The 27,164-nt window shown below is 43.2% G+C and overlaps 1 protein-coding gene and 1 long non-coding RNA gene across 2 annotated transcripts in view; one reads left to right on the top strand and one right to left on the bottom strand.

Annotated features, from left to right (window-relative positions):
* dph1 (diphthamide biosynthesis 1) overlaps positions 1-27,164 on the top strand; it is a 67,721-nt gene that overhangs the window by 26,586 nt on the left and 13,971 nt on the right. Inside the window, exons 4-8 of the mRNA XM_086125896.1 lie at positions 8,930-9,051; positions 15,947-16,101; positions 20,772-20,893; positions 24,847-24,915; positions 26,305-26,461. Coding sequence (XP_085982022.1) covers positions 8,930-9,051; positions 15,947-16,101; positions 20,772-20,893; positions 24,847-24,915; positions 26,305-26,461 — 625 coding nt within the window. The remainder of the gene's footprint in view (positions 1-8,929; positions 9,052-15,946; positions 16,102-20,771; positions 20,894-24,846; positions 24,916-26,304; positions 26,462-27,164) is intronic.
* On the bottom strand, positions 17,656-18,290 carry LOC147197502 (uncharacterized). The gene is made up of 3 exons (XR_015102523.1): positions 18,211-18,290; positions 18,027-18,128; positions 17,656-17,912 (listed from the first exon to the last, which is right to left on the bottom strand). It is a non-coding gene; the product is annotated as an uncharacterized LOC147197502 (long non-coding RNA).

The raw sequence follows: 27,164 nt of genomic DNA, 5'->3' as shown, positions 1-27,164 counted from the left end.
AGTTTAAATAACACTTAAAATTGAAATGTTTTGTGCTCAGCGACCACCAATTTTAAAACAATTAACTGGACAATTTCTCATAATGAATTGTGATTCATCGCAGTTTTCTCCTGGGTTCTTATTTATTTATTTATTTATTTTTAAACAAAGCCTCTCACAGATATTTACAAGCGGCAAATCTTGGATCAATGCATCAACTAAAAGTGCACATTGATTTTACCGCCTGTTCTAATTGCTGTCTTTGATTCTTGAAGACAATTCTTTTCCTGTAAAATACAAACGTTGAACCAAACGATCCAAAGTGACTCCGCTTTACCGGCATGTTTCCGTAATCCTTCATCTGAAAGAATTCTCAAAACGTTTTGCTGAAATGTTTCGTTGTGCAGATGAGCGCCATCATCCAGCAGTGTTGTAGGAAACTTGAGTGGGGTATTTTATTTGGAAATGATAGCACCAAAGACATACAATAAATATGGTTTTCAAATTGACTTTGCAAAGTGCGCAGATGACTTTGCATTTATCAAACAAGCGTCAAGCAGGTTAAAACTACCTCTAGTCCGTGTTTGTCCATGTTCATACCAGTTACTTCTCTAAGTTTGGCCGCACACATGAGCAGAGGCCACAGAAAGTAAATAAAACTTGATTGTGACTTGATGTTTTGAACGCCGTCAAGAATTTGAGTGAATCTCCAAAGTCTCTCTCTCTCTCTCTCTCTCTCTCTCTCTCTCTCTCTCTCTCTCTCTCTCTCTCTCTCTCTCCCACTCAAGTTCCACTATGTTGTATTCCCTCAAATATTCACTCTACTGTTTTATTTGTTCAGTTGGACGTCAGACAGAACATCAATTCAAGTTAGTTGAGGACATTCGTTATGATGACATGGACATGTTTTCTCCCAGCCTGCTCTCCCATACATACAAACTACCTTTTACAAAAGGGAAATGACTCTACCTCGACCGTGCTGCCCATTCTTTTCTGCTATAGGCCGGTGCCAAAAGCCCAATCAGGATCATCACATCGACTGATGGTTACTGATGCCTGGAATGTAATGGACTAAAAAATGAGCCAAGGGGGGGTGGTTTGCCCGTGACTATGCAAATGCAGTGCACATGCTTATTTGAGCTGTCAGCTGGCAAAGTACCATTGACAACTGTGGCAAGAGCAGTGCTGCTGCTGCACCTCTTCGCACCTCACTGGCCTGCTTGTCTCGTTGCTTCCGAGGCGAGCAGCCTTCCATCTCTGCTTTTGCCGACTCCCCCCCCACCCCCTTTTTTTTTGTCTTCTCATTAAAAAAAAAAAGTCACCGGCAGCCCAACGGGGACAGAAACCCTCCCTTTACTGACCACTGAGATGGTTGCAACAAGCACATGGTTACTGTTCGAAACGAGTCCTTCTTGCCTGATTATGCTAATACAACAAAATACAGGGGAACCTCTCGCAAATTTTTCCATGCATAGGAAATAAGTGAGTTAAATGTCTCCAGGTGCGAAGTGTCTAATCATAAAACGGTGTATGCAAAGTCAAACAGTTCCATCAAAGTAAAATGAAGTGACACTATTTATCCTCTGTCAACACTTGACAGATGCATAATGGCAAGGGCATAGTTTTTGACGCGATGCAGCATGCTAGCCTGAACTCAAAATTGGACCACTTTGACATCCCAGTTAGACTTGACTGTAAAATTACAAAAAGAATGACCCACATTGTATATTTGATTACAAGCCATGCATGCTTCATTAAAGAACAATCACCAACGCTAATGCTAAAGTCAATGTAAAATCCCATTGACATGCTACTGGAAAATGAGCATGGACTTTCCGCGGGTGCTGTTCCTCCAAATAATGAATATTTACATATCAACACCATAGGAACGCATACAGAAAGCCAATACTAAAAGGCATAGATTCTTCCTAATCTGTGAAAAATGAATTCTATTGATTAAGATCAATTGCAACGTCTCCTCTTATCTTAACCCTTTCATGCACCCTGTAACCTAATAACATGATGCATTGTCCACTGTAATAACCGCTGTCCCTGAAAGGGTTAATGTGAAATGTCTACTCCATGCATGCCACATGCATGTATGGTACCACACTGCCAGAAGTCACTGTGCACACAGCAGAAAGCGGTGTTGTTTAAAAAAAAAAAAAAAAAAAGCAATTATTTTAGTACATTATTATTTTTTTACTTATGTTGTTTTGTCAATATATATGATGACATTAAATGTTGAGTTTTCAAGGATTCAAGGATTGTTTTTCGTCATAACAATCCATTTTTCCAGGAAGTCCCAAAACTATTGAAAATGAAAACAGAACTACAAAATAAGCTAAAATAAGTGTAATAAAATGTTATGAAAATGCTTATTCACAGATAAAATATGTGCAACAATGCAATACATCAGAGATGTGGATGCGATCGAATGAAAATGCAAGAGGCTCAAATTGGACAATATTTGATGTTTCGGTCATTTTGGTCTTGACCCCGAAAAATGGAATGTTCAAGTATAAAATGTTCAATGTGCAGAAATGAAAAGGTGTAGAAGGTTGATGGTTGTTTTGAGTCGGAGTAGAGTTTTGGTAGGTGAAAAAAAATACATGCAATATTAATTTGAGATCAACGATTATAAATAATCGTGATGTTTTTTTTTTCCCCATCATTGCCCAGCCCTACGTTCAACTTAGGTCATTATCACTTTTGAGCCGTAATCTTTCAAGTGTTAATACACCATTTGGATAATTGACACAACAAGTAGAATCTGTTCTAGTGGTACTTGTACTCCACTTTGAGAACCGCTGACAAGAGTGCAAAGCTATTTGGAGCATAATTGGTTGATTTGTCGATGCGACACATTATAGCGATGGATTGGAGCATGTGGATAACTTATGCAGGAGTCCATCCCAGCATGCAGTGTGTGAAAGGCTGATGGATTTCCAATTTTCCAACATTTACCGTCCTGCAATTTGCATTTGTTTGGAGTTCAAGGGAGCTCCTGGAGGAAAGTCGCACAGCCACTGGGAGAACTTGCTAAGATAACAAAAGTGCCTTTGACTCTCATTTGTTAATGCGCTGAGCAAATATTTTGTTGCTGCCAAAACATGAGGTTGTTGTGATGGGATCTATATATAAGCCTTAATTCAAAGGTCAACTTAACCTTTAACCCCTTCATGCACCCTGTAACCTGATAACATAAGCTGTCCACTCTCGTCACCGCTGTCCCTGAAAGGGTTCATCACAGGATTAGGATGGTAAAGGATAAAAAGTTCACGGGAGCAGGATTGTCAAGTAGGGGGGGAAAAAACGTGGACAGATGCGCAGCCATTTTTCATGTAACTGACCTCCAAAAGAGGAGCAGTACAGGAGTAAGAGTCACTCTGAATGGGAACAGGACAGGAGTGGGAGTTGTCTTCACCAGGAGCAGGATGGAACAGAATTTGTTTCATTTATCTTTTTTTTTTTTTTTTTTTTTTTTACTTTACTGTATTCTTTGACGGGACAGGGCTTTTTTTTCTGTGGGAGTGTGATGGGACAGGAGTAAAAATCCACTCCCATGTCACCTGCTAACGTCTACTAAATATGACGTCACGTCATTGCCGCATGTGATAAATAAAGCATTGCGCGGCTGAATCACTCCTATCAACGCAAATGTCCATTTTAGGCATCATGTTTCCAGTGAGATTCAATTAAAGTCGACCGTGAAGACAACTGTTACTCAAAAAAACTCTGATGATGTCAGTCCTCCCCTTAGGGCTCTCTTCCCCCGCCCTCCCAGAGGAAATATTTGGCTTTTGATAACGCCCAGATCGGATGTGTGCGAATGAGCGTTCATAATGCTGACGCTCTGCATACACGTCTTAATGGGATTTCAAAGGAAGGCATTTGCATCTGTTGTTGTATTGCCAGGTGTTAGATGTTATTGGTGAGAGTACTTTGGGCTCCCCCAGGACGGACCCAGGTGTTTTGTTTTCTCTTCACCTGCTGTGACATCTCCATGGAGTGCAACCCAATGCCAATCCAAAATCTTTACCCTGCTTCCAGTACATCTCCCGCCATGCTAAAATAATAATGCCAGAGGCTATTTTTGCCAACCCTCTTAATTTCTTGAACTGTTGCTCGAACCGAGGACGGTACAATCTGCTCGCACTAAACCCTTTGTGCGTGGGAGCGCATATGTTTCCATGAAATACACTCGTCTTGTTTGAGACGTGTGTTTTTGTGGCAAATGAGTTTCTTACAAAGATTCGAATCGCTCTTGTAGTTTCTCATTCGTATCGAGACTTGCGCTGACGACTTAATTAGGAGGAGCTGTTAAGCAGTTCTCAAGCTTTCCTCTGACATCTTAATTAGATCTAAATTACATTTCGGTTGGCTCGCAAATGAGTAAAACCATACAATAAACTCGGAAGGTTTCTGACATCAGAGATCAGGAAACGATGATGACGTTTTCATCTAATTTGTTCCTTATACATTTAAAGACTATCATGCAGTGTTTCCTGTGTGAGACGTATTATAAGGGGGATTTGATTAACACCGATGCTCTTTCCAGTTCGTCCCTCGCAGTCTTTTGCTCCATCTCCTCGCCTCCGTCCCATTGGGATGCGGGACCAGGCGCAGCTCCCTAATTACCCTGCCATGTCCGTGTGGCATTGCGTGTCTCGTATCGGCCCCATAATCGAATTCATAGCGTTTATTATCATGACAGTGGAGTATACCGGCTATGCTAATGTCGAGATAGGCGGCGCCAACTGAGGTAAAGTGAGAATGGGATATCAGGCAAATTGATGGCTGATTAGATACTTTCCCCATCGCATCGTGTGTTGTTCTGCTTGTGCTGCAGTGGATTATCATTGCATTTGCTTTATTAATCGAGGGCAAACTGTATTTCCACAAATGGCGAGAATGCCAACTGCATCAGCTACCGCTCGATAATGGAATAGAGAGAGTAATATTTGTTGTTTGCTGGTATCTTACCATTCGTATTCAATGCGACTTGAAAAATCAAAAATGAGTATTGTGACTGGCGGGCTGCGTTGCTGAGGTGGTAGCGTTGTCGGCTCCCAATCTGAAGGTCGTGGGGGACAATCCTGACCTTCTGAAATTGGATCGACGTGTCCTTGAGCAAGATAGTGAACCCTCTATTGCTCGTGCTGTGTCATCGGTAGTTGAATGAAGAGACAGTGTTGCTACATTTTACCAATAGCCTATTGTCGGTAGTGTCATCATGTCCTACTGTCAAGTAACTAATGATGGCAGCAGCAGAATGAATTCTGAAGTCGAGAAAACCGTTTTGTCTGGCAGTTTTCAGAAAACCAAACTAATTGGCAGAAATGTCTTCATGTAACAGGACAGTGACCCAAAACGCACAGCCAACACTTCACACAAGACTTCATCAACGGGGGAGAAAAGTGGAAGGTCTTAGACTAGCCACGTCAATCATCGGATCTTAACCCAATGGAGCAGGGGTGGCCAACCAGTCAGAGAACAAGAGCCCATTTTTTTGACTGTGTTGCTGCAAAGAGCCACATCATACACATGGGCACACACAAACATCACCCCATCTCTTCCTCTCACACACACACACACACACACACACACACACACACACACACACACACAGACCTCTGCTCAGCCAGATTTATTGTAAATGCCACACACCAACATGATCATGACAGAAATTGACTCCTCCAGTACCAAGACCACAGGCCAGTCATTTTCAACAATGAATATTGTGTGTACTGTCTCACACACACACAAACTCTCAGTTCAACCAAGTCCAAAACCAAAAATATAACGTTTTTCTTTTACTATGCATGTTGCTTAGCGCCTTAGTGCAGGGACATCTGGCATTCCTTCTCTTGAACAATGCTCTTCAAATCTGGCTTGTATTCCGTTGTTGCCACTCGAAGCAGGCACTGTCTGCATACCAGCTGCAGCGGTTACTACTTGGGTCAGCTTGCCAGATAGGGCAAACTTTTTTGACCGAAGATCGACAATTGAAGCGACCAACCTCCCGCGATCGACACGATCGCGCACGTGCAAGCATATACACAGGCTCGCACGCAGTGCACGCGGGCGCCAACCATGCACTCGCTCACATTTGCACGCACGCATGCCACGATGAGCAACAGCTGGAACGGCCCCTCACATGAATGAAACCGAAACACACAGACACACATTTTCAACGCTGGTCATGTAAAAACCCGGGAGCAGCATTCAACCAGTGAAAGAGCCTCGGGTTGGCCACCTCTGCAATAGAGCATGCATTACACCTACTGAAGAGGAGACTCAGGTAATGGTTATGCCACCAAATATTAAATGTTATTTTTATTTTAAGTTCATTAAATGATGTCCTTTGCAATAGTTTTGCTCACTTGTTAAGTGGGTGGCTTCAAACAAACGGTGCTCTATGCTGAGGTGTTTAACACTCTGCATGTAATTACCATGAAATAAAAGCTGGTCTTCTGAACCCAAATTCCTTCTGCATCCAGGAAAAAAACAAAGGAATCGACCTTGCCCTTCCAGTACTTTTGCAGGCGAGAGTACATACTCGCCATTTTTTTCTTCCGCATGTGTTTGGCGGAGGCGTATTTTTCTTCAGCGCATGACACACTCGTCAAATAACTGGGTGTCTGTTAAATGGCCGGCCGCTATTTGAGCACATTTATTGTGGCGCTTGCTCATGCCATAAGTCAGATGTCAGAACAATAGTTAGCCGCGAATGAGAATGTTTGGCAAGTGTAATTATCCCCCGCGGTAGGCTTGATGCACACAACGGAGACAAAACCTTGACGATAGAGAGGGTAAGCGATTCCGGTTTTGAAGGCAAATATTTATTCTCCAGATGAGTCGCGCCGTGTGTTTGTTGCAGGGCTCAGCTGCTCCCGCCTTTGACTTGAGAGCAGCCATTAGGGGGGAGAAGGGACGCTGAAAATAGGCAGCGGAAACTCTGGGATGATGAGCAGGAGCCCCGGGAGGCTGTAAACCAGATTACATCAGAGAGAGCGAGAGAGGGTACGCTAAATAGAAGCTTTGACTGAAGCCCCTTGTGAGTAGCAGAACCGGGGATAAACACACCAAACGGATGTCGTTGTGAAAGATTGGCCAGCAGGAGGCTGATTATCAACACCCCGTCGGTATCTGTAGAGTGTTCGCTTCGCTGTGCAGCCCCGTCTGTTTATCGCTTTGCCTTCGTTCCCTTCGGCACCTTGTCCCATCCCTCGTCTACCTTTCTGTCTTACCTAAATCTGTCAGAATAAAGCCAGAAACGCCTGACAACTAGCGGTACCTCCATTTACAGCCACCCCCTCATCTACCTCCCCTCACAAGGCCTCAGGCTTGCTTCCGCTCCCCTGCCGCTTCCTCTCAGACTTTAATTCATTTTACTTAACCTTTACGGTTTGTCTTAGCATTTAATTTGCCTATAAAGAGCAATGGAAATATGTTGTTGTTTATCTGTAGCGGGATGGATTATTTGTGCTCAACAAATCTTCTGTAAGTCCCTAGGTAGTTGTATAATGGTTCCGTGTCGCCAAAGATCAGACACGTGATTTGCACAAACAGTAAAGCATCCTTTCTGACTAGTTTATTGTCCTGGTGAATGCGATGGTGTTTAGTATTCTCTCTCCTGCTACATGTTTTGTTGGTTCATGCCATCAATATATTTGTTTAGAATCCATTACAAACTAAATTGCTTACGTGTACACGCCATGTGTCTTGTTTCTTTAGTGCCGGGATTTAACTGTGTTGTAAAATGGCAGGAGGAGAGTACGAGTCATCCGTTTCTTCCACAGAGCTGAGCTTACTCTGTCGTGCTTAAAGACGGTGTGTCTGTTTTCTTGCCATAGTGCTGTGAACAGTGCAGTGGATCATCCCAGGTGAGACACAATTAGGTGGGATAGGTAAAAAATATATATCATGAGTATAGGAAGGAAATAAAAGAAACAAGGAAAAAAATGAATTGGTGCCATCATAAAACATTGAACTTGACTGGCCCTGTCGGGCCATCATGAGCCGAGTTGTGGTGCTGATGCCAGAAGTAGCATTGGCCCTCATTGGCAACAATACTTAACGAAGTGTAAAACTGGTTTCGTAAGCCTACTTGTGGATGAACTAATGAAGCGTAAAGACTCAGTTAGCCAAAATGCACACGAGCATTCAGTGCATAAATGCTGGGCCAGTCGGGCCAGCATCGCTGAACTTGGGGTGACCCGACAATATCACTGGGCCATTGGGCCGCCGTTAATGTCGAACCCTGATGTCACACTTTTTTTTTTAATATTCTTAACAGTAAGCATAAAATGAAATCAAACACTGCAAAACCATGAACATTTGAACACTTGACCTTTTCATTGTATAACTAGCTTCCAATAAGTGAATCAATCAATATGCAGAAAAATGGCAATAAATCAATTGATTGTTAGTTACTCCAAATGAAACATCTATTAGTTATACATGGCTGTAATTTGTCCTCACAGACTAATCGTATTAAATATAATGTAACAAGTAGCTAATGGTCAACCTTCAAAACATTTTACTGACTCAACAGTGCCTCAGTTTTAGTTCCAGTTCTTTTATCCAGTACATCCAAGTTGAACCTTAATTTGAGGAAGCACTTTATTGATTGGAACTCCAATGGATGAACAGGATCTTAATAAAATTGCAATATGACCTAAGAGCCTCTCTTGATGTAGTGGACTTGTGGATTCTAACCAGTAGACACGGTGTCTCACACATGCCAACGCCTGCTCGAAAAATGCTCCCGATATGCTGCAAGTCGGTCATTGATGTCGCATCATAAGTGAACGGCAATTGATCTTATTAAACTCCCTCCTTATCACATGCCGCGAGAATCAATTTGCAGTTGGCAGGCAAAAGTGGGGGTGCGTACGTTCTGCAGGGCTGGACTAATTAATGTTCACGTGTGCGTTTGCGGCAGGTTCACGGAAGCGGATACCATCGTGATGGGAGATGTAACGTACGGGGCTTGCTGCCTGGACGACTTTACCGCCCGAGCCTTGGGAGCCGACTTCATGGTGCACTATGGCCACAGTTGTCTTGGTGAGTCTTTTGTCTTGTCTGTGTTTATGTTTGACTAAATGTGATGGGACTCTCTTTCTGAAAGTTCTGAGCTCCTGTTTTGTGGAATGCTTCTCTCCTCGTGCGAATTGTGCTACCGTTTAACGGTCTCCAACTACCGGGCAGCGACTGGCAAGGGTCCATGTGTCTTTGGAAATCAGGTGAAACTTTCTGTGCCTCTCCACGCGAGTCCAACAGGTTGTCTCAGTCACTTGATGAAGTTGAGGACAAAACAGCCATCTTTGGAGTGCTTCTTCAGGAAAGGCGAAAAGGCCAAACAATTAGACAAAAGAAGCAACTGTATCTTGCAAGAAAAAGAATGCTGCATGAAAGAGACAATTTCGGCAGTCCTGTCTCTCAGGATCTGAAGTGGGAGGTGAAAGTCAACTCCGCCCTCAAAAAGATCCAGCAGGGGATGTATGTTCTGGAACTGCTGAGAAAGTACGGCCTAAGCTGTTGAGACAGTTCTCTGCAAGTCATTGAATCAGCCCTGCGTTTATGGATCACAGCAGACTGCTGCAGGCAGTTAGGAATGCTGAGAGGATCATCTGTACCACTCTACCTGCTCATGAGGATTTGCATACCCCGAGAACTAAGACAAGGCACAAGAACCCCCCTGCCCCCACCCACTCACCCCCTTCTCAAAATAAAACATTGATCCCACTCTGCAAACCAGCTTTTCCGTCACCTTAGTAGACATTATCAAAGAATACGCACTAAAACCAGCATACATTTCAGCAACTTCTTTACACTTGTCATTAACTTCTCAAGATGGTGCCGTAGTTGGCAGCCGCCTGCGAGAGCTCTTATCTGCTCTTTTGTCAATTTTCCCTTTTGTTTCTTCATATGGTGTTTGTTGGCGCTTCTTGACTGTTGCCACTTGACAGTCCCAGGGCGCTTGTGATTTTGCATTCGTAATGGGCAGCATTTTTCACAGCCCCGTTTTGTTGAGCGGAGATGTCGGCACTGTCGGATAGTCTGCATTGGTGCGGCTGGATGGATGGCTTGTGGAGCCGATGATGAGGAGAGAGGGGCGTTGGCGTGGAGTGCAAATGCGTATTTGGACCTGAGAGTCGGTGGTTGGAGATGCTAGAGCTTCTTGTTTACTTTCAAATTGAGCTTGTAGCAGACGTGTGCACATTTTAAAATTGACTTCTATGATCCATTGGTGAAAGGACACTTTAATTCTCTCCTCTTTCATCTAGAACTGCTTCAAACAACAAGGCATATGCTGGAATAGGGTCGTGATTGCATGACTGTCCATGTCTTGTGTGTTGTTACTTTATTTTGTTATTTTATGTTCTGGAAATTGCTTTGTTAAAGCTGCAGCTGTTGTGAAAGCGTTTGATAAAAATCCATTGTATTGTAAAATTGTAGGTGACCAATAGCCAATTTTGCACATCTCAATCACAAAATGTCCATATTGGCAACCAGCTTTAGCCCCAAACTACAATCCTCAATGCAATATGCAGGTCAAAAATAATTAACCGAACCTTGGATAAATGTCACCCATTCTGTTCAACATCCACAGCTACCTTGCGACAGGGTGAGAAATACAAAACAAAAGCCAACATTCCTTTTTGCTGCTATTGCTTCCCAACACACATTAATCAGCAATCAAATTCACAGAATTCATCAAAATCTTACAACGTCCATCACTGTCAATCAAATGGCACGAGCCACAAGAAGGCTTGGTGCTGACCGAAAGACTTATCGATCGACAGGAACATAACATTGGTCCGAGGATATCTGCTGCTCCAGTACGGCAGGCACATCGGACCTTTTGGAGCCAAGACATGGCATTGACCCAGCGGATCAATGAGAAACATACATTAGAGGTGTCCTCCGCCTTCTCTCGGACCTTCACCCTCCGCCCGGCTCGCCGTCTTTTACCGGACAAGTTAGGAAGCCCAAATCGATCGTTCTGCTACATTGCTGCCTTTTCCAAATACCAGAAATAGTCTGCGGAATTTTAATGCACTCCATTCGTGAGATGATGCCTTACTGATGCAGGTATATGTTTACATTTAAGATGGGAGAGCATCCACAGCAAATAATTCAGTGGTTGGGCATTTGATATTGATTGCTTCACTTGGTATAGAAAGTGAATACACCCTTATAAAGACACTGCACCAAATAAAACCTATTTCTCAAACCTGAAACCTTTACCGTTCTGTTGAAAAGATATCTAGTGGCATTGTACATGGATTGACTCAAGTCACTCAGTCTTTTGGAAAAGGAGTCCATCAACATTGTGCATTGTCTGTAATTGCAATGGTATCACTTTCGATGGTGATTTAGTTCTGGGCTCAGGCTGTGCCATTCCAAAAATGCTCCATCTGCTTCCGGCGAGGTCGTTTGTTCTTTGATTTGGATGTCCGCTTGGCCTTTCCGTCCACCTTGACGAAAGCCAGTGCGTATCCATGTGACGATTCGTGTTTTTATTTTGCCTTGACCTTTTCCACCACGCAACCATGAGGACGTCACACGCGTCTCGTGTCAGACACCTGTGAGAGATCAAAGGAGCCGATGCACCTCATAGAGGAACAGTCTTCCACTTTCATGTTCTCGCTGGTGTTTCTTCTTTTTTGTCTGTTGCTGTCACTGTTTGTGGTTTGTCATCGTGGAGCTCCTCCAGCTATAGACTCAGATTCATTAAAAAAATAAAAAATACTCAAAATGGAATTCGGAACAGTCTTCCACTTTCATGTTCTCGCTGGTGTTTCTTCTTTTTTGTCTGTTGCTGTCACCGTTTGTGGTTTGTCATCGTGGAGCTCCTCCAGCTATAGACTCAGATTCATTGGAAAAAAAAAATACTCAAAATGGAATTCGTTGTATCCGTACGACACATCCTTTTTCATCAATGCTCAATATAGAATAATACAAAGAGAAGCTAGTGTAAATCCAATGAACTTGCCCTCGTCAAACGAAAACTAATACCAAATTTAGCAAGATACATTCAAGGGAAAACAATGCAAAAATGTTAATTCTTTGGAATCACAAAAAACTATTTTCGGGAAGGTTGGGCATTAAAATGTTTTGAAGGTTTCTAGAGAAACAACACAATTATTTGTTTCTAGTTGCCCTGTACAGATTATTTTTTTAACCAACACTGAACATTTCAATGCTGAATTATTTTTATCCTACTAAAGACCCAAAAATAAATAACACCCAAAATGAACAAACAGCACACAGAAAGAATCTTACACCAGAGAGTCTACACGAATATCAGCCTTCATCTTTCATGTCCAATGAACACCTTCAAAAACGCATTTTTGCCTCTTGCGGTCAACTGAAAATGACATCAAATGTGTTAAATGAAGTTATCATTCATTTTAGTCAAAATATTCTTGTTTTACTGCTGAAAATGGCCAAATTAGTGAAGTATCTCTTGAACTAGAATGTAGTCTTAACTCGTTCACTCCCAAAGACGGTTTTCTACGTCTTTTCAGACTTGGCCCATAATTGGCCGGTACTGAATGAGTTAATAGACTGGCAGTGGCACTTGGCGCAGAAAATGTTTAGTTCTCTGCTCTTACAGTTACGGATTGTTTCCGTTTTGTGATTCTTCCCCTCATCATAAAAAAACTGAAGAACATTTATTTATGTTTATTTTCAATTGTCATCTCTTCTCGCCATGTTTCTTTGACTTAAAATTAGTTATCTGTCTTCTCATAAAAGGCTTTGAAAACCTCCCACTTGATACATGCAGAAGTCGGCTCAGAGTTGACTTCTAAGAATGTGTATTGCCCGCTGCCTTCCGAGCTTACAAATTTCTTCATCAACAAACCATTTATGGTGGAAATGCCACACAGCTGAGTCAAGCATTTTTTCTTTTGGGGGGGGCGGGATAATAACCCATGACATGGCGTCAGGTCAAAAGAAAGTCACAATCAGGTGGTAAATATGAGGTAATTCCAAAATTGTTGACTTGTATGTTGGTGAGTCACCTTAACCTGAGGGTTTTATCTCCCTCCATTTGTCATTCGGATTCGAATTCTTCAATGAACAGTTGTGTGATTGTTCAGCACCTGTTCACCTCTCCAGACCAGAGTCCAACGTGCAACTGCCGCAAGCTGTCTGTTTCATTTAGCGTGACGAACGACGATGAAGAATTTCTCTATTTGGTTCAAGGTCATAAACAATTAGGGTAACCTCCTCCAAAGGTGATTGCATAACCTGTTTAACTTTTTGAACTTCTCGCAGTTTCAAGAAACAAAATTAAGAGTTCATTTGGGAGTTATTTAAAAAGAAGATCGAATAAAGGAGGAAAACCAGAGCAAAACGGATACATAGAGTAGAGTAGCATTACAAACACACAACAGTGGAAAGAATAGAAGCAACAAAACATAAACCTGAATTTAAAACTCCGTTTCACCTCCCACCCGTGCGGGCACTACCTCTGCCCATATCTGACTCTTGTTAATGCTGAAAATTGGTCCACCTAATGAGCATCAGTCCACCCACTCTCGACTAAAGAGAAAAAAGTAAACTGCCAAAAAAAGCTCCATTGCTCTATGCTCGTTAGAGCAATTTCCACACTCATCTTTGAAAGTCCAATGTTCCAAAAAGCTCAGTGATTCATTTTAATTGAAACGCTTCCTCACAATTCCTCAAGATTGGAGACCGGTCATACACTCAGTTTTGTGCTACTTAGGATGGACGACCCCGTGGTCGAATGGTTAGCGCGTCGGCATCGCAGTGCAGAGGTGCAGGGTTCGATTCCGGATCTTGCCTTCCTTTGTGGAGTTTGCATGTTCTCCCCATGCCTGCGTGGGTTTTCTCCGGGTACTCTGGTTTCTTCCCACATTCCAAAAAACATGCACCATAGGTGAATCGACCCCTCTCAATTGTCCCTAGATGTGAATGTGAGCGCAAATGGTTGTTTGTTTATGTGTGCCATGCGATTGGCTGGTAACCGGTTCAGGGTTTCCCCCGCCTACTGCCCAAAGACGGCTGGGATAGGCTCCAGCACGCCCCGGGACCCTTGTGAGCGTAAGCGAATCGGAAAACGGATGGATGGATAATGCCAGTAATTTTGCAAGTCAAGCAATACAGTGTCCGAGATTGTTGTCGTTTTTTTGCACATTCTGCCGAATTGTTTCCTCACTTGATGTCCTCCAGTCTCACGTATCTCCTTCCTCATATTCTCAATGGCCTCCGCAGTGCAATCAAGTTTGGCTTAAAAAAAGTTTCGCTTCACCTTGGGGTGCTCTCGTTACCGCTGTTTTCCTTGTCTTTTGGTCAGTCATCGCTCGTGCAAGACTCCCTCACTTTCAGTTGTTTGGATGATTTACTTTCATCTTTGTTGTCCTTGTCAGTTGTCAGAATTCTGAGCCACTTGGTGTTGCTGTTGACGTTTTTCGAAGAAGAAAACCTTTATTTGTCTCACAATGGAGAAATTCACACGTCCTTTTACGTGGCAGTCATAACCCAACCCCGAGTGTACATGTCTTACTTCACTTGTTCCAAGAACACAAATCCGCGGGCTGGTCCACGTTTTCACCCAAAGTCCAAGGTCAGCCTGATGAAGAGAAGCGCTATAGAAAATGGATGGATAGATGGATGCTTCAAGATCCGAGTCATCAATAATCCTCTCACCACAATTTGCAATTGCTAGACTACAAGTAATCTGGCAAACACTGATTAAGAAGCAACATCTGTTGATGTGAATGGCCAAAGAATTAACTGAGTTAAACTTGAAAATTATCTGATGAGGTCGGTATTTAAAAAAAAAAAAAAAAAAAGGCCAGTTGAGGGTGAGGAGTTTGGTCAATCTCAGAAAGTAATTAACATTAACGGGCACATTTTACAGGCCCAATAACCGCAGTCATGAGGTCAGTGAGTTCTAACCATCCCATTGACCGCGTCTCTAATTGTAGCGTCTTCGAAGCCGGTTGCCATCCTCATTTCAGCGCAAATCGATTGTTTGCCCTTTACCTTTTGAGAGTGCCCATAAACAATTGACAGCTGCCTCAAGCTCCATTGTCGATGCGACTCAAGTTCTCCAATCCCCCTCCCCTTCCCCCTCATGATATATGAAAGTCCTGCGATGCCCGTGCAAGATATCCCAATTCCCACTCCATCCCTTTTCCCGCTCCAATCGGCTGTCCTAAATCACCTCTGTGGTCAAGTAACTGACAACCTTCAAAGGCGCTCGGTTGCTTTATAACTCTTGTCATCCTTCATGTGGACATGACTCGCCATCCCCGAAACAATTTTCCAACCCTCTTTAGTAAGAATTTCTCCTTCCTCGCTTCCAAAGCAGCTGCTTTCGGTCCTCACGTCGCGATCCATATCTCAACAACCCTTTCGTGTCTTCTTTCCCCTTTCTCACACTTGGTTCTCATCCCTCTCCTGCATTACGCTAATCTGGGCCATTAAATACCAACTCATACAACATGCAACATCATGGGCCGTTGGCTCTGTCGTAACAGCAAAACGCCTCTTGGCTCCGCATGTGCAAATTCATTGTGGCGCAAAAGCAGGACTAATTGCGATGATCGGTGCTGATGATGATCATGTTCCCCCTCCCGTTTTCTTGGACTCCAGCCTCCTTTGTCCAGCATTCAAGTCATCCAAGAGCATTAATGTAGCTCCTCAAAGGCACGACTGCTTCCCAAATGGCTTGTGAAATTAATGACATCAATTTGAATCACATGTGTATCTCTGCCATAGCTACATAATAAAGCCCCTTGCATTGGCTTGACAAGGCACGGAGCGGTGTTCATCTACATCGCAGGGGCGCCTATGTACTCATGAACATGTGCCAAGCTCTCATGCTTTGAGGCGCCATCAATAGTGCATGTGCCACAGCCTCACCTGACACAACCGCTTGAATTATTTACCCGTGTTTCTTTTCTCTTGGTCTCCACAGTCCCCATCGACGCCACGGCCGGAATTAAGATGCTCTACGTGTTTGTGGACATCCAGATGGACAACGCGCACTTCCTGGACACGGTCAAGTTCAACTTCCCTCCCGGACAGTCGCTGGCGCTCGTCAGCACCATTCAGTTTGTGGCTGCACTGCAGGTGATGATGGAGCACTGGCATGGCATCACTTGCAGCTTCTGTTGCGGGAGGATTTGAAACGCTTCCTGTTTATTATGCCTCCACTGGCAAGTGCATTGGCTTCATGCTGAGGATGGGCATGTGACGACGGTTTCAGTCCTCCACCAGATTGTGCATTGTCGTTCTTAAAGTCCATTTCTGTGCTAAATAGTAGCCGTGTCATGCTTTTACAGCTTGGCATAGACTGCAAAAAAGCCTGCTTCAAGCCAGATTTTGATTCGAACTACCCTCCTTAGCAACAGGGATGATTTCAAGTCATTCAGTGCGGCAGGAACGAGGCATGATTGACAGGTGCTGATCAGAGAAATTTCTGCTAAGTTTGAAGTTTTGTTGGCTGGCTTGTCCCCCCCCCCCCCCCCCCCACCCCAAACACAGAGCCCTTTTCTGTAAATGCACATTTAGCTCTAAAGTGAAATTTCGTGATGGCGCTAATATACACTCTAACCTTGACAGATGAACTTAAGAAACTGATAACAGATGGTTGATGTATATTTTCGAGGACGTTCGCTTCTTTGGCTTTCTGTCACTCTTCCAGTCTCTCAATATCAACCCGCTGATGACACCGTCACTCTCTAAGAGTTCGTCCGTGTGAATTAAAAAAAACAACTCAAGTTGAATAAGAATAAAGAATAAGAATAAGAACACCTTTATTTGTCTCAAAGGAGAAATTCCCAATTTACAGCAGCAAAGTTATGAAAGGAAGAAAGTAGAAGAACAAAATAATAGGAGCTGCTGTAAAGGCAGCCACTCTCGCGGCGCCATTGTTGAAGTAGGATATGTATGGTCATTGTTATTTCATTGGTCAGTCACCTTTTGGGTATTTTTGCAGTTCAACTCCTTGTTAAAGAACAGTAAATTGTGCCAAAACACAGAACCACTGGACATGTTTATAATAAACTTAATTTGAGGTCAAATTAAGTTTACCTATTAAGGTTATCCAGTCAACCCCTCCTTATTCACAGTTCACATTGTATATTAAATGGTTGAATTTTTTTTTCCGAAACACATGTCCATGGGCGACAGTTATATGCCGTTTTTTTCACGTTCCCCTTCCTGCGCCAATAGCAGCGGTCGACGGTGGTGCATTTTCCGTTCATTCTGAAAATAAGTTAAGTTGTGTGTGTTGGGTGTCTGTTCTTTTAGTTTTCAGCACAGCTCAGTGTAACACGGGCTACGTCTGTTTTATAATTGCTAGAGATGATGAAACACTCTGGGTCAGACAACGGGTTTCTACTTGGACCAGTAAGGGGACACTAGGTTCGATTCACTGGAGCCAATGATGTCACCATTGAGGGGGTGGCATGGGCAAAGAAACAAGACAACAGTTGTAAAAACAATTACCTTTTATATCAAACATAAACACGTGACAACAAAATTGTTATCACGACAAACACAGTGACAAAAAGGTAAATAAATCCAATTTAGTCTCAGCCTCTTAGTTGACCTTTCCTTCAAGCAAAATAATTGGTGATCACCTTTCTCAACACCGGTGTGAGTTTCTTTTTTTTCTTTCAATCTGAATGAAATAACTAAACAAAATGTTCTTGTCAACTCCTGTCGTACAAAATAAATTCTTCTAAACATCACCAACACAAATAAAATAAAGTTTATCAAATGTAATATACTGTATGTTCTTTGGTTGGCTCGCCACCATCACTGTACCCCCTTTTCCAGCACTTGGTAGAAGTCAGGGCACCGTAATGGAATCCACTCCACTGAAGGCACGCTAATCCCAGCGCTGTCCTCAATTAGAACTCCACAAAAGACCCGGCCTAATAGGGCCGAGAGCACACGAGCGCCGGCAATAAAATAACTACAGTAATTAATATTAAGTACTTAATTCCAAGTACGATGAGACGTTATTTTTGACATTCATGTACACTCACCAGAAGAATGTCGAACGAGACTCAGACGACGTTATACGGTCGGCGATATCCCGGCGGTACGGAAAGCTAACGGCTACGTTAGCCAGGCACAGTGCTCGAGGTCTAAGGAAGGTGACTACATTTTAGCAACAAGTGATTTTAAACGAAATGCGCATAACACGTTCAAGCCTCTGAGCACACTCACTGCGTAGAATGACTCTCTCTTTCTTCCGAAACACTTATTTACAACAGTCGAAGAATACGTCCATTCGCGTTCAGGTCCCGTCAGAAAAAAGAGAGCGAGATAGGTTGCGCCGCACGTTCGTGACGTCACGAAGGTGAAAAACGGCACCTCTCATTCGCTGACACCCCACTAATTCTGTGCCCTGATTCGTTCGGGCCACGGCAATATTCAGTTCTGTTTAATTAAGCAAATTTTAACGTCGCTACTCTTTTAGTCAATATAGATTTTGGTTATGTCCACTCCCCATTGCCTCATGCCATAATCCGGGTTACATCAGGGCACACAAAAGACGTATTTTCCTTTGTTTGTGTACCCTTTAGCATAACTGGCCAAAACGTCGCCGCCTTGATTGCCTTTGGCAGTCAGCAACAGTTTGAAACGCCCCTCACCGACGCCTCCCGGGCCTACATTTATCAGCAACACCCGGAATATACAGCGTATGCAAGTCAGGTCGCGGCTTGAGCACTTCAGTGCTTCACTTTGACTTTCCATCACAGTCGGTTAACTCGTGGTGTCAGGTAGAATGTGAATGGACTATATATGCTCGGCTTCAAAGATCGAGCTAATGAAGCGTCTTGAGGCTAATAAGCGGGTGTGTTTTGCACAATGAAATCTTTATCCTGGGAAGACATTTTATTCCAACAAGGCTCTTAACAATTAAACGTCAACAGGTTTGTTTAAATGGAAAAGGTAATTTAATAACACACTGCTGGTGCCAAAGTCCCTGGGCTAAACCTCTTTATACTGAAAGGCACAAGCCAGCTTGTAATTCTTGATTTCTGCAGCAGCCCATCTAGGCAGGATTGGGCCTCGAGGATTTTTCTCATTTTGGGAGAAAAGTTGTTGGTAACCCCTTTGTTCGTGGAAGAAAAACCCACCGTGACTGCAGAAATTATTTGGATTTGGCAAAAGGACTTGGAAGAAAAATGTACCAATTAAAATCAAAACGGAATATGTTTTTTTCAAAACAAATGACAGGTATTTGGTACACAATGTGAGGTTGATAGAAAAGTGAGAAGGTGCTCAATCTTCAATGGATGAATGCCAGTGATTCTGACTTCATGCCATTCTTCCTGTGAACAGAATGTTGCAGGAGCACCTTGAGGGGAATATGAGTAGGGAAGTACTTCTCGCCAAAAATAGTGTAGTTCTGCACTTTTTATGGCAATGTCACCAAAGCTAAGTCTTGTTTGTAAAGTCTCCTGCCCTACGAATGAGTGTAAGCTAAAACTAGTAAAAGTAGGCAGAAACCAATGATGCAATCAGTACGTTTTCCTTTTGATACTAATAAATAATACTACTAATAAACATTTTGACCTTTTTTTTTAAATGAAAAAGCGGCATTCTCTACACCCAAGTTCAGTTCAAATGTGCGTTTGCTAATATCTTATTAGAAGTTATTTTGGATATGAAGGCTGGCGTGAACTATGAAACCCGCTTAGCGCCCTGCTGGCATAAGCTCTAAAATTTCTTTTGCTTTATTCGCCTTTGTTCTAAAATTCTGCTTTTATGCTTCGAACAAACGCTGAAGGTTGCCCCTCATGTAATTGCTGTTAATCTTAAACTAGGCTCTGCCATGTAGTTCTTTTCTTTTTCCTTAATTTTCAGTATTTGAAAGCGCCTGCATGTGTATTTAGCTGCACCGCATGAACTTCGCCTCCAACTCGCGCTGTGTAGGCTGCCAAAGAGGTCCTGCAGAATGGGCGGCAGAAGCTCAGAGTTCACCCTCACTCCCTGTTGACTGCCTTCAATTCGCTTTTAATCGTTCAATTCATCCGTCATCCTCCACGCTGAGGAGCTAATTTTGATCTCTCCTCACGTCGCCTCAATTAATATACAGTCGAAGCGCCTGAGAAGAGGCGATTTATTCCATGACGCAGTCGTGTTTCAAATCAAGTTGGCAGCCCTGTGACGGAGAGGAGTGAAGTTGTTCATGACCGAGAGAGGATGGCTTTGGGATCACAACTCCAGTGTAATTTTTTTCTGACCTCTTTCTCTGCCTTTTGCATCACTGCCCTATTTTAATCCCGACATTCATACCCCTGTATAATTTGCATACATATCCCACTTTGCCTGCTTTTGCCTTCACTCTGCCGCTTGCTCTATTTTTTTTCTCTCTTTCTCGTGTATGGAACACACAGAGGAAAATGTTTGTGGGGAGGGGGGGTGTCAACTGCAAAAACCTGACAAAATATGTGCACAAAACAAGGCAATCAGGGGCTTCGCCGGTGTGTGCGAAGGAATATGAAAAATGTCTGCAAGCGTGGCGACTTGATGAACATGTCATCGCATAAAACCGAGTGTAGCATTAAACGGGATGTGCACGCTAATGAAAAAGCGATGGCGTCACGTAGTCCACCATTATTGTGCAAGGACATTGAGAGATGAAAATGTTCAGCCTTGCAAATGTTCCCAGCGGAGTGGCGCGAGGTTAGAGGCCGAGCAAAAGAAAAACATCACTGTATTTTTTTTATTTTTTATTTTTGGAACGCTCTCATCTGTCTTTTCTTTGTCCTACACAGGCTGTGAGTGCAGCCCTCAAGCCAGAGTACGACGTGCTGGTGCCACAGTGTCGACCTCTCTCACCCGGAGAAATTTTGGGCTGCACCTCTCCTCGCTTGGACCGCAACGTCAACGCCATAATGTAAGAAATCTGGTTTCGCCTCCACATTTTTTTCGCCTCCGTCCGTCAGCATATATATCTGGATAACCAAAGATAGCATTCCTCACCTACACTCCCCTTACACTCGTCACCATGGACATGGCCTTGTTAGCCGAGGAATAATCAGCATGACATCACAGCAGTCATAACGAGCCTATTTTATGGGCGGCCAAAAGCAGGCAAAGCTTAAAATAACTGGAAGCGCACACGAGCACTTGTGGCTGCAACACTGCAGCCCACATCAAATTTTCAATTATTATTTTTTTATTCCAGGTAATAAATGACCTTCAACGACCACAAGGAGACGTGTGACATTCTTTTTTTTTTTTTCCTCCCCACAATTTAAAACAGTCTTAATAACATGTTTTTGACTTGCTTTTGTCAAGAATTTTGAGTTTTTGCCTTGCATACTGGCTGACCAATGGCAAGTCTGGCTTTTGTTACTATGATGACCTCACTTTCATAGCATATCATACCTGACAAAAACATAGATAGATGACATAATTAGATAGAATTAAAACAAACTCAACTGTTTTTGTCACACTTTGTCATTCAATCAATGCACGCTGTGCTGCTCAATGTGGTATGTACGCCTTGGCCACCTGGAGAGAGGATAAAGGCCATTTCATCTGTACTTCACACTTATTTTTCTGACCTGTTGCAGAGCTAATCATTTAATGCACCAAGGACAAAGAATACAGTAATTTGACGACCATAAGGTGCATTTAAAAGTCTTTTCTCCAAAACGAACGTGGCGCTTAATAATGCGGGTCGCCTTGTTCTTGCACCGAGTTCCAAAATCGGTGAATGCTTTTGTGTGACTTTGATGAGGGTATCTGCTTGACTGACTTATGTTGTGCCGACAGCTGCTTATATTGAGGAACTGAGGACAGCATGTGGATGTCAAAGTGTGAAGGGTGGCCGTGAAAGAGGTGTACCGTAAGCTCCGGAGCAGAGCCCAGTGTGTCGGGCGGGTAGAGAAGCAAGCGGCCGTAAAAACAAAGAAAGCATTTTCACTTTTGGAGCCAGCAGTTCACTATGGTTATGGACACATCCACTTCCCCAGTGCTGTTTGCTGCCCAACCATGTCACAGGTCATTCTCCCAGATGAAATAATGGCGAGATGCATCACTTGCTCTTTGTCAGCCCATGTGATTTTAAAGCATCCTGGAGCATAAGATAAAACTAATGGGACCGGGCTGAGCTTGGCTCTATGTGCATAAGCCAGGCTCCACGGGGGGTTAGCTACAAAGGTGTGCGTCGAAGCACATGTGCGTCAGGATGTGCTCGCCCACGTGTCTTTGGGCGTGTGAGGGGGAAAAAAAAGTTCTCTTCACCTACTAATCCAATGGGCCTTTGCTTTGATGTGTGTCGGGCTGTGATGAGACGGAGAATCGATTGCTTTGTCTGAGATTTGGTGCACTCTGTTGTCTCGAGCGTTCCCACTGCCTAGTAGCTCTCTTTCTGTTCACCCTCACACCTGCAAAATTTGGTTTGACCACAAAAATGAAGCAGTGACTGATTTTCCTTCTTTGTTGCAGTACGTTTGTTTTAGATCAATTATTAATTTGGTCAATTTCACCCCCTATTTGTAGAATGTCGATCTGTGCGTTATTTTGAGTTGCAGATATAATGTTCTGTTACTAAACTTGCTCTAAAATTAATGTATAATTGCTGAATTCACTTCCACTCCTTTGCTCATACTCTTGCTGCTAATGGACCACTACTGTATGCAGATGTGAATGCAAAGGTTGGGACTGTTGCATAACGTAACGGCGACTAATGTTATACTAAGAGCACACTTAATAAGAAGAATTCATTATTGATGGTGGGGCTGTGATCAACGGGAGAGCGAGGTTTTAGAAAAAAGCAGCCTTTGAAAGCGAGCGAGACATGAGGACATTGCCACACAAGTGCGGCTGTCTTATTGTTCACAGTCTAATCATGGAATGGCCTTGAATCCTTTCAAACAAAGTGGTGCAACAGAGAGACCGCAGGAATACAATTGTCTTTGTGATGTAACGCATGCACACACACACACACACACACACTCAAAAAATAATAATCTTGGCGAAACATGTTTCCATGTGGAGTACACGGATAAGCATCAACAGCTCTTTACCGGGAGCTATAAATATTTAACAATTAGTGAGCGTAATTGCACCTGTACACCAGCAGTGCCAAAACTTTTTTGACCGAAGATCTATTTTTCAATCAACCAACCTGACCTCCCGCGATACACCCGTTACTGTGCACTTACACACGCATGCCATAATGAGCATCGGCCATAACGACCCCTAAGATAAACGAAACCCAAAAAATAAAGTAGGCACAAGAGTTTTTGATCTTGTGAAAAGGATATCACTGCCTACCTTAATGGCAGACCTGACGCGGATGCATGCGACGCACTTTTGCAGCCTGTTAACTATCGTAGCTCACGTGTACCATTTTAAAATGCTTCTCTCGGCCGTCCAGGTAGCCATTCATTCTGAGTGCCATCAGTGAATTGCACACGAAACACACTTTGCCTGATATTAATAATAATGCTTTACACAGTGTACAATCATGAGAGGGACCTCATGATTGTACACTGCCTTAGACCCCCCCCCCCCCACCCCCCACTCCTTGTGACTGTTCATCTGGTCGTGTGTGAACACAAAAATTGTGTCAATCTCAAGACAAGGAAATTATCCTTCAGGGCATAAAGTTCTTTGCAGAAATGACCCAACACCCGTTTTCTCAAGCCTGGTGGATAATCCATTTGATGATTAAAAATGGCAGCAAAGACCTAATTGGTCATGCAGCATTGTTTCACCACTCACTGAAAGGTCTTACTTGAGGCCACTGCTAACCAATCACAAGGCCTCAGTGCATCCTGAACTCATTCACTGCTGTGACGTTTAAGTTGGATTCCAACCATTTTCAATATTTTGGAATACAGGTAAAAATTTTGTTTTTTTAAAAATTGACAAAACTGTCAACCAGATGGGGGAGCAAGTAAAGGAAAAAGACCCAATAAAAAAATGCCGATGTGTATTCTCAAAATTGTGTTGTTTCTTGTTTTCCAAAAACATTGACTCATTGGCGACCTTATCGTGCCTGGGTTTCAACAACACACAGCAGTTTTCAAGCGCCTTTTCCCTGTGGCATAACCAACTCAGGAAGTTGCCCACCCCAGCCGATGTCCTGGCCCAGTGTTCAATCCTTGTCCAAACTCTGTTGCATTGTGAAACTCTGCCTTCACAAATGCTTCCTCCAAACATATTCTTTTACCAATCTACAGTTTGCGGAACGCATAAATAAATGTCAACCCATGGACAGAGTGGACCAACTCCTCCAACTCCAGGGAGGCAATAACTGAAACCCATGTCAGTATGTCAAAGGAAAGCTCTTGGAGTAGCAACACCGCCCCCCCCTGCCGCCCTGTCGTGTAATTTGCATTTTCTTCTGGGGCTTTGCGTTTGTTGTTTTTGTTTTTACTACTTTTTTTTTTTATATTGCCATTTCTATATGCTAAGTGAAGCAGTTCCTGGTTTCTCTGGAGAGAATTGTGGTATATAAATAGATGTGCCTTGCCTTGTGTTTTCAAGCACCTCCATGCCTCGCTGTTCTTTCTGTTTGTACACACTGCCTACGCTCGGAGTCTGCTGAATCCCCAGTAGAAGGCCAAGGGTTAATTGAAAGGCCTTGCATTCTCTGTAAACAGCATGCTCCAATCGTTGGGGGTCATGGTCCCCAAACAGCGGAGCTGGGCTGATCCTCCATGTTAGCCTCAGGGCCCAAAAACTGCTAGGTCTTAAGACTTCTGTTACAAGGTGGCCTACGGGGAAGGAGCGATAGATTTAAATTGCTGATTGAATTTACATTTGCACAAATTGCTTTTTCCTGATTTTCTCTCGTCATTTCTCTGAAGCGTGATCTTTTTGTTTCTTTAGCTATTTGGGAGATGGAAGATTTCACCTGGAGTCTATCATGATTGCAAATCCAGATTTGCCTGCCTACAGGTACGGTAAATGATCCGTGTGTGTTCTTCAAGCTTGAATTCAGAAATAATGTGTTGCTGTCACTGTTGGGTTTTTTTGGACCATAAGGGACACATGAACTCCTTTAATTTTCTCAGAAATTGACAGTGTACTTTATGTACGGTAAGTGTGGATGTTGGCGTTTCAGTTTGTCGTCTTTAATTCAAATTAATTTCTCTTATTGTAGCATTCTCATCCATGTCGAATATCGCTAGCATGCGTTTGTTTTCGTCATACTGGAATGAGAACTACTTCCTACTTCCTGGTCTAAAAATAATGGGAAATATAGTTCTGATAGTCGAATGCTGCAGTCACTGGATAGACCCAAAGCAAGCTGAGCTTTTCTGGTGGCGTGTTTCCATTTTTACAATGGGGGACTGGACCGCCACAAAGTAAACTACACAGCCAGCTTCCAATAATTACCGGGGCCGAACAAAAAAAAGTTTGGATAATGGTTGAGTGTGGTGACTTGTTTCCAGCTGTTGAACTGTCTACCATGATAGCATCTAACATTAGCCAAAGTCATAACACCCACCGTTTTGTTTTTCCGTTTGTCGGAATATCCCCTCCTCTGCTCAAAAGCAGCCCTTGTGCAGCTGCACGGCAAACAACAAGTAAGTGAGACGCACGGCATAATTTGGTGTCCGGTCTCAACCTAGCGTAATACGGCTACGTCTCTCAAATCAACACACGGTACAATTAAAAGAAATGTTTTAACATACAATGCGTCTTATAACCCGGTGTGTCTTATGTCTGATGAAAAAAATTGACCCATTCATTAATATCGCACCTAATAACGCGGTGTGCCCAAGAGTCCGAAATATGGTCGTCAAAAGGAGTCAAATCAGGTACTTGAACGTGAACCAGGCACAAGTCATGCACAATTTGTGTGCCTTTTCATCATTTTAAGATGATCAGATTATCAAACTATGCCGTATTCCATATCAAAACAGCTGTTATAAACATATCGATAAATTGATTTCTCTGACATTATCACTCAAAACTGATCGCTTGCTTTAGTGCTGTGTCCTGATAACGCAGGATGAGGCGCGAATATGGTTTTGATGACCTGTTGTTGATACGCAAAGTGAAATAATGTTGTCGATATATGCGCAGCTGCACAGCTCACCGGTCTCAACCACAAACAAGATTCTAATCTCGACGTCCCTGGATCCAAGTAAAGCAGATTAGATACTCTGAAGTAGCTCGAGTTGACACCAACTGCTGTCACACTTGATGTGTTTTCATGATTGGATTTTTTAATCTCGTTTTGCATTTCGGTCCTTGGGATAGATACCCGAACAATAGTCCCTTAGATTGCATGTGACGATGACAATTAGGAGAGTGTATGTGCTATTTTTCTGTGTGCAGGTACGACCCCTACAGTAAAGTCTTCTCCAGGGAGTACTACGACCACGAGGCCATGCGTGCCCTGAGGCTAGAGGCCATCAACAAGGCTCGCTCAGCCCAGAGATGGGGGCTCATTTTGGGCACGCTGGGCCGTCAGGGAAACCCAAAAGTTCTGGAGGTGAGTGTGCGCGTAGGTGTCTGTATGTGTTTTCGTTTCAGCAGTGTTTTTGTCCCTAGGCCTGCCGTGCAACAGTCTGCAATATTTTTCAATTTGATATTTTTAGTCAGGCAAGTTTCCAGCAATGGGAAATCTTCATACTAGAAAAGTCACCGTTATTATTTAAACATTGGATAACACATAAACGAAAAAATAATTATTACTGGATGAGGCAACCCGGTGGTCGAGATGGTTAGCGTGTCGGCCTCACAGTGTAGAGGTGAAGGGTTCGATTCCTGCTCCGGCCTTCCTGTGTGGAGTTTGCATGTCCTCCCCGTGCCTGCGTGGGTTTTCTCTGGGTGCTCCGGTTTTCTCCCACATTCCAAAAACATGCGTGGGTGGTTAATAGAATGCTTTAATTTGTCCATCAAGGTGTGTGTGAGCGCGGATGTGTTTTCGTCTGTGTGTCCTGCGATTGGCTGGCGGCCAGTTCAGGGTGTCCCCCACCTACTGCCCAAAGACAAGTGGGATAGGCTGCAGCACGCGCCACGACCCTTGTGAGCATAAGCGGATCGGAAAATGGATGGATGGATGGATGGATGGATGGATATATAATGCCAGATTTAATTTGGAATTAATTTTTTCAAAGTCCTCTTTTAAAATATATATTTTTAACATACACAAGCAATAAGTTAATCAGTTGTGATCATAAGCTAAAATAAAG

The sequence above is a fragment of the Hippocampus guttulatus genome, chromosome 12 (genome assembly GCF_054856545.1).
Source record: "Hippocampus guttulatus isolate MCC_2025c chromosome 12, RoL_Hgut_1.0, whole genome shotgun sequence".
Taxonomy (NCBI): domain Eukaryota; kingdom Metazoa; phylum Chordata; class Actinopteri; order Syngnathiformes; family Syngnathidae; genus Hippocampus; species Hippocampus guttulatus.
Note: the sequence above shows the minus strand (reverse complement) of the source record. Positions and strands in the feature narration are given on the sequence as shown.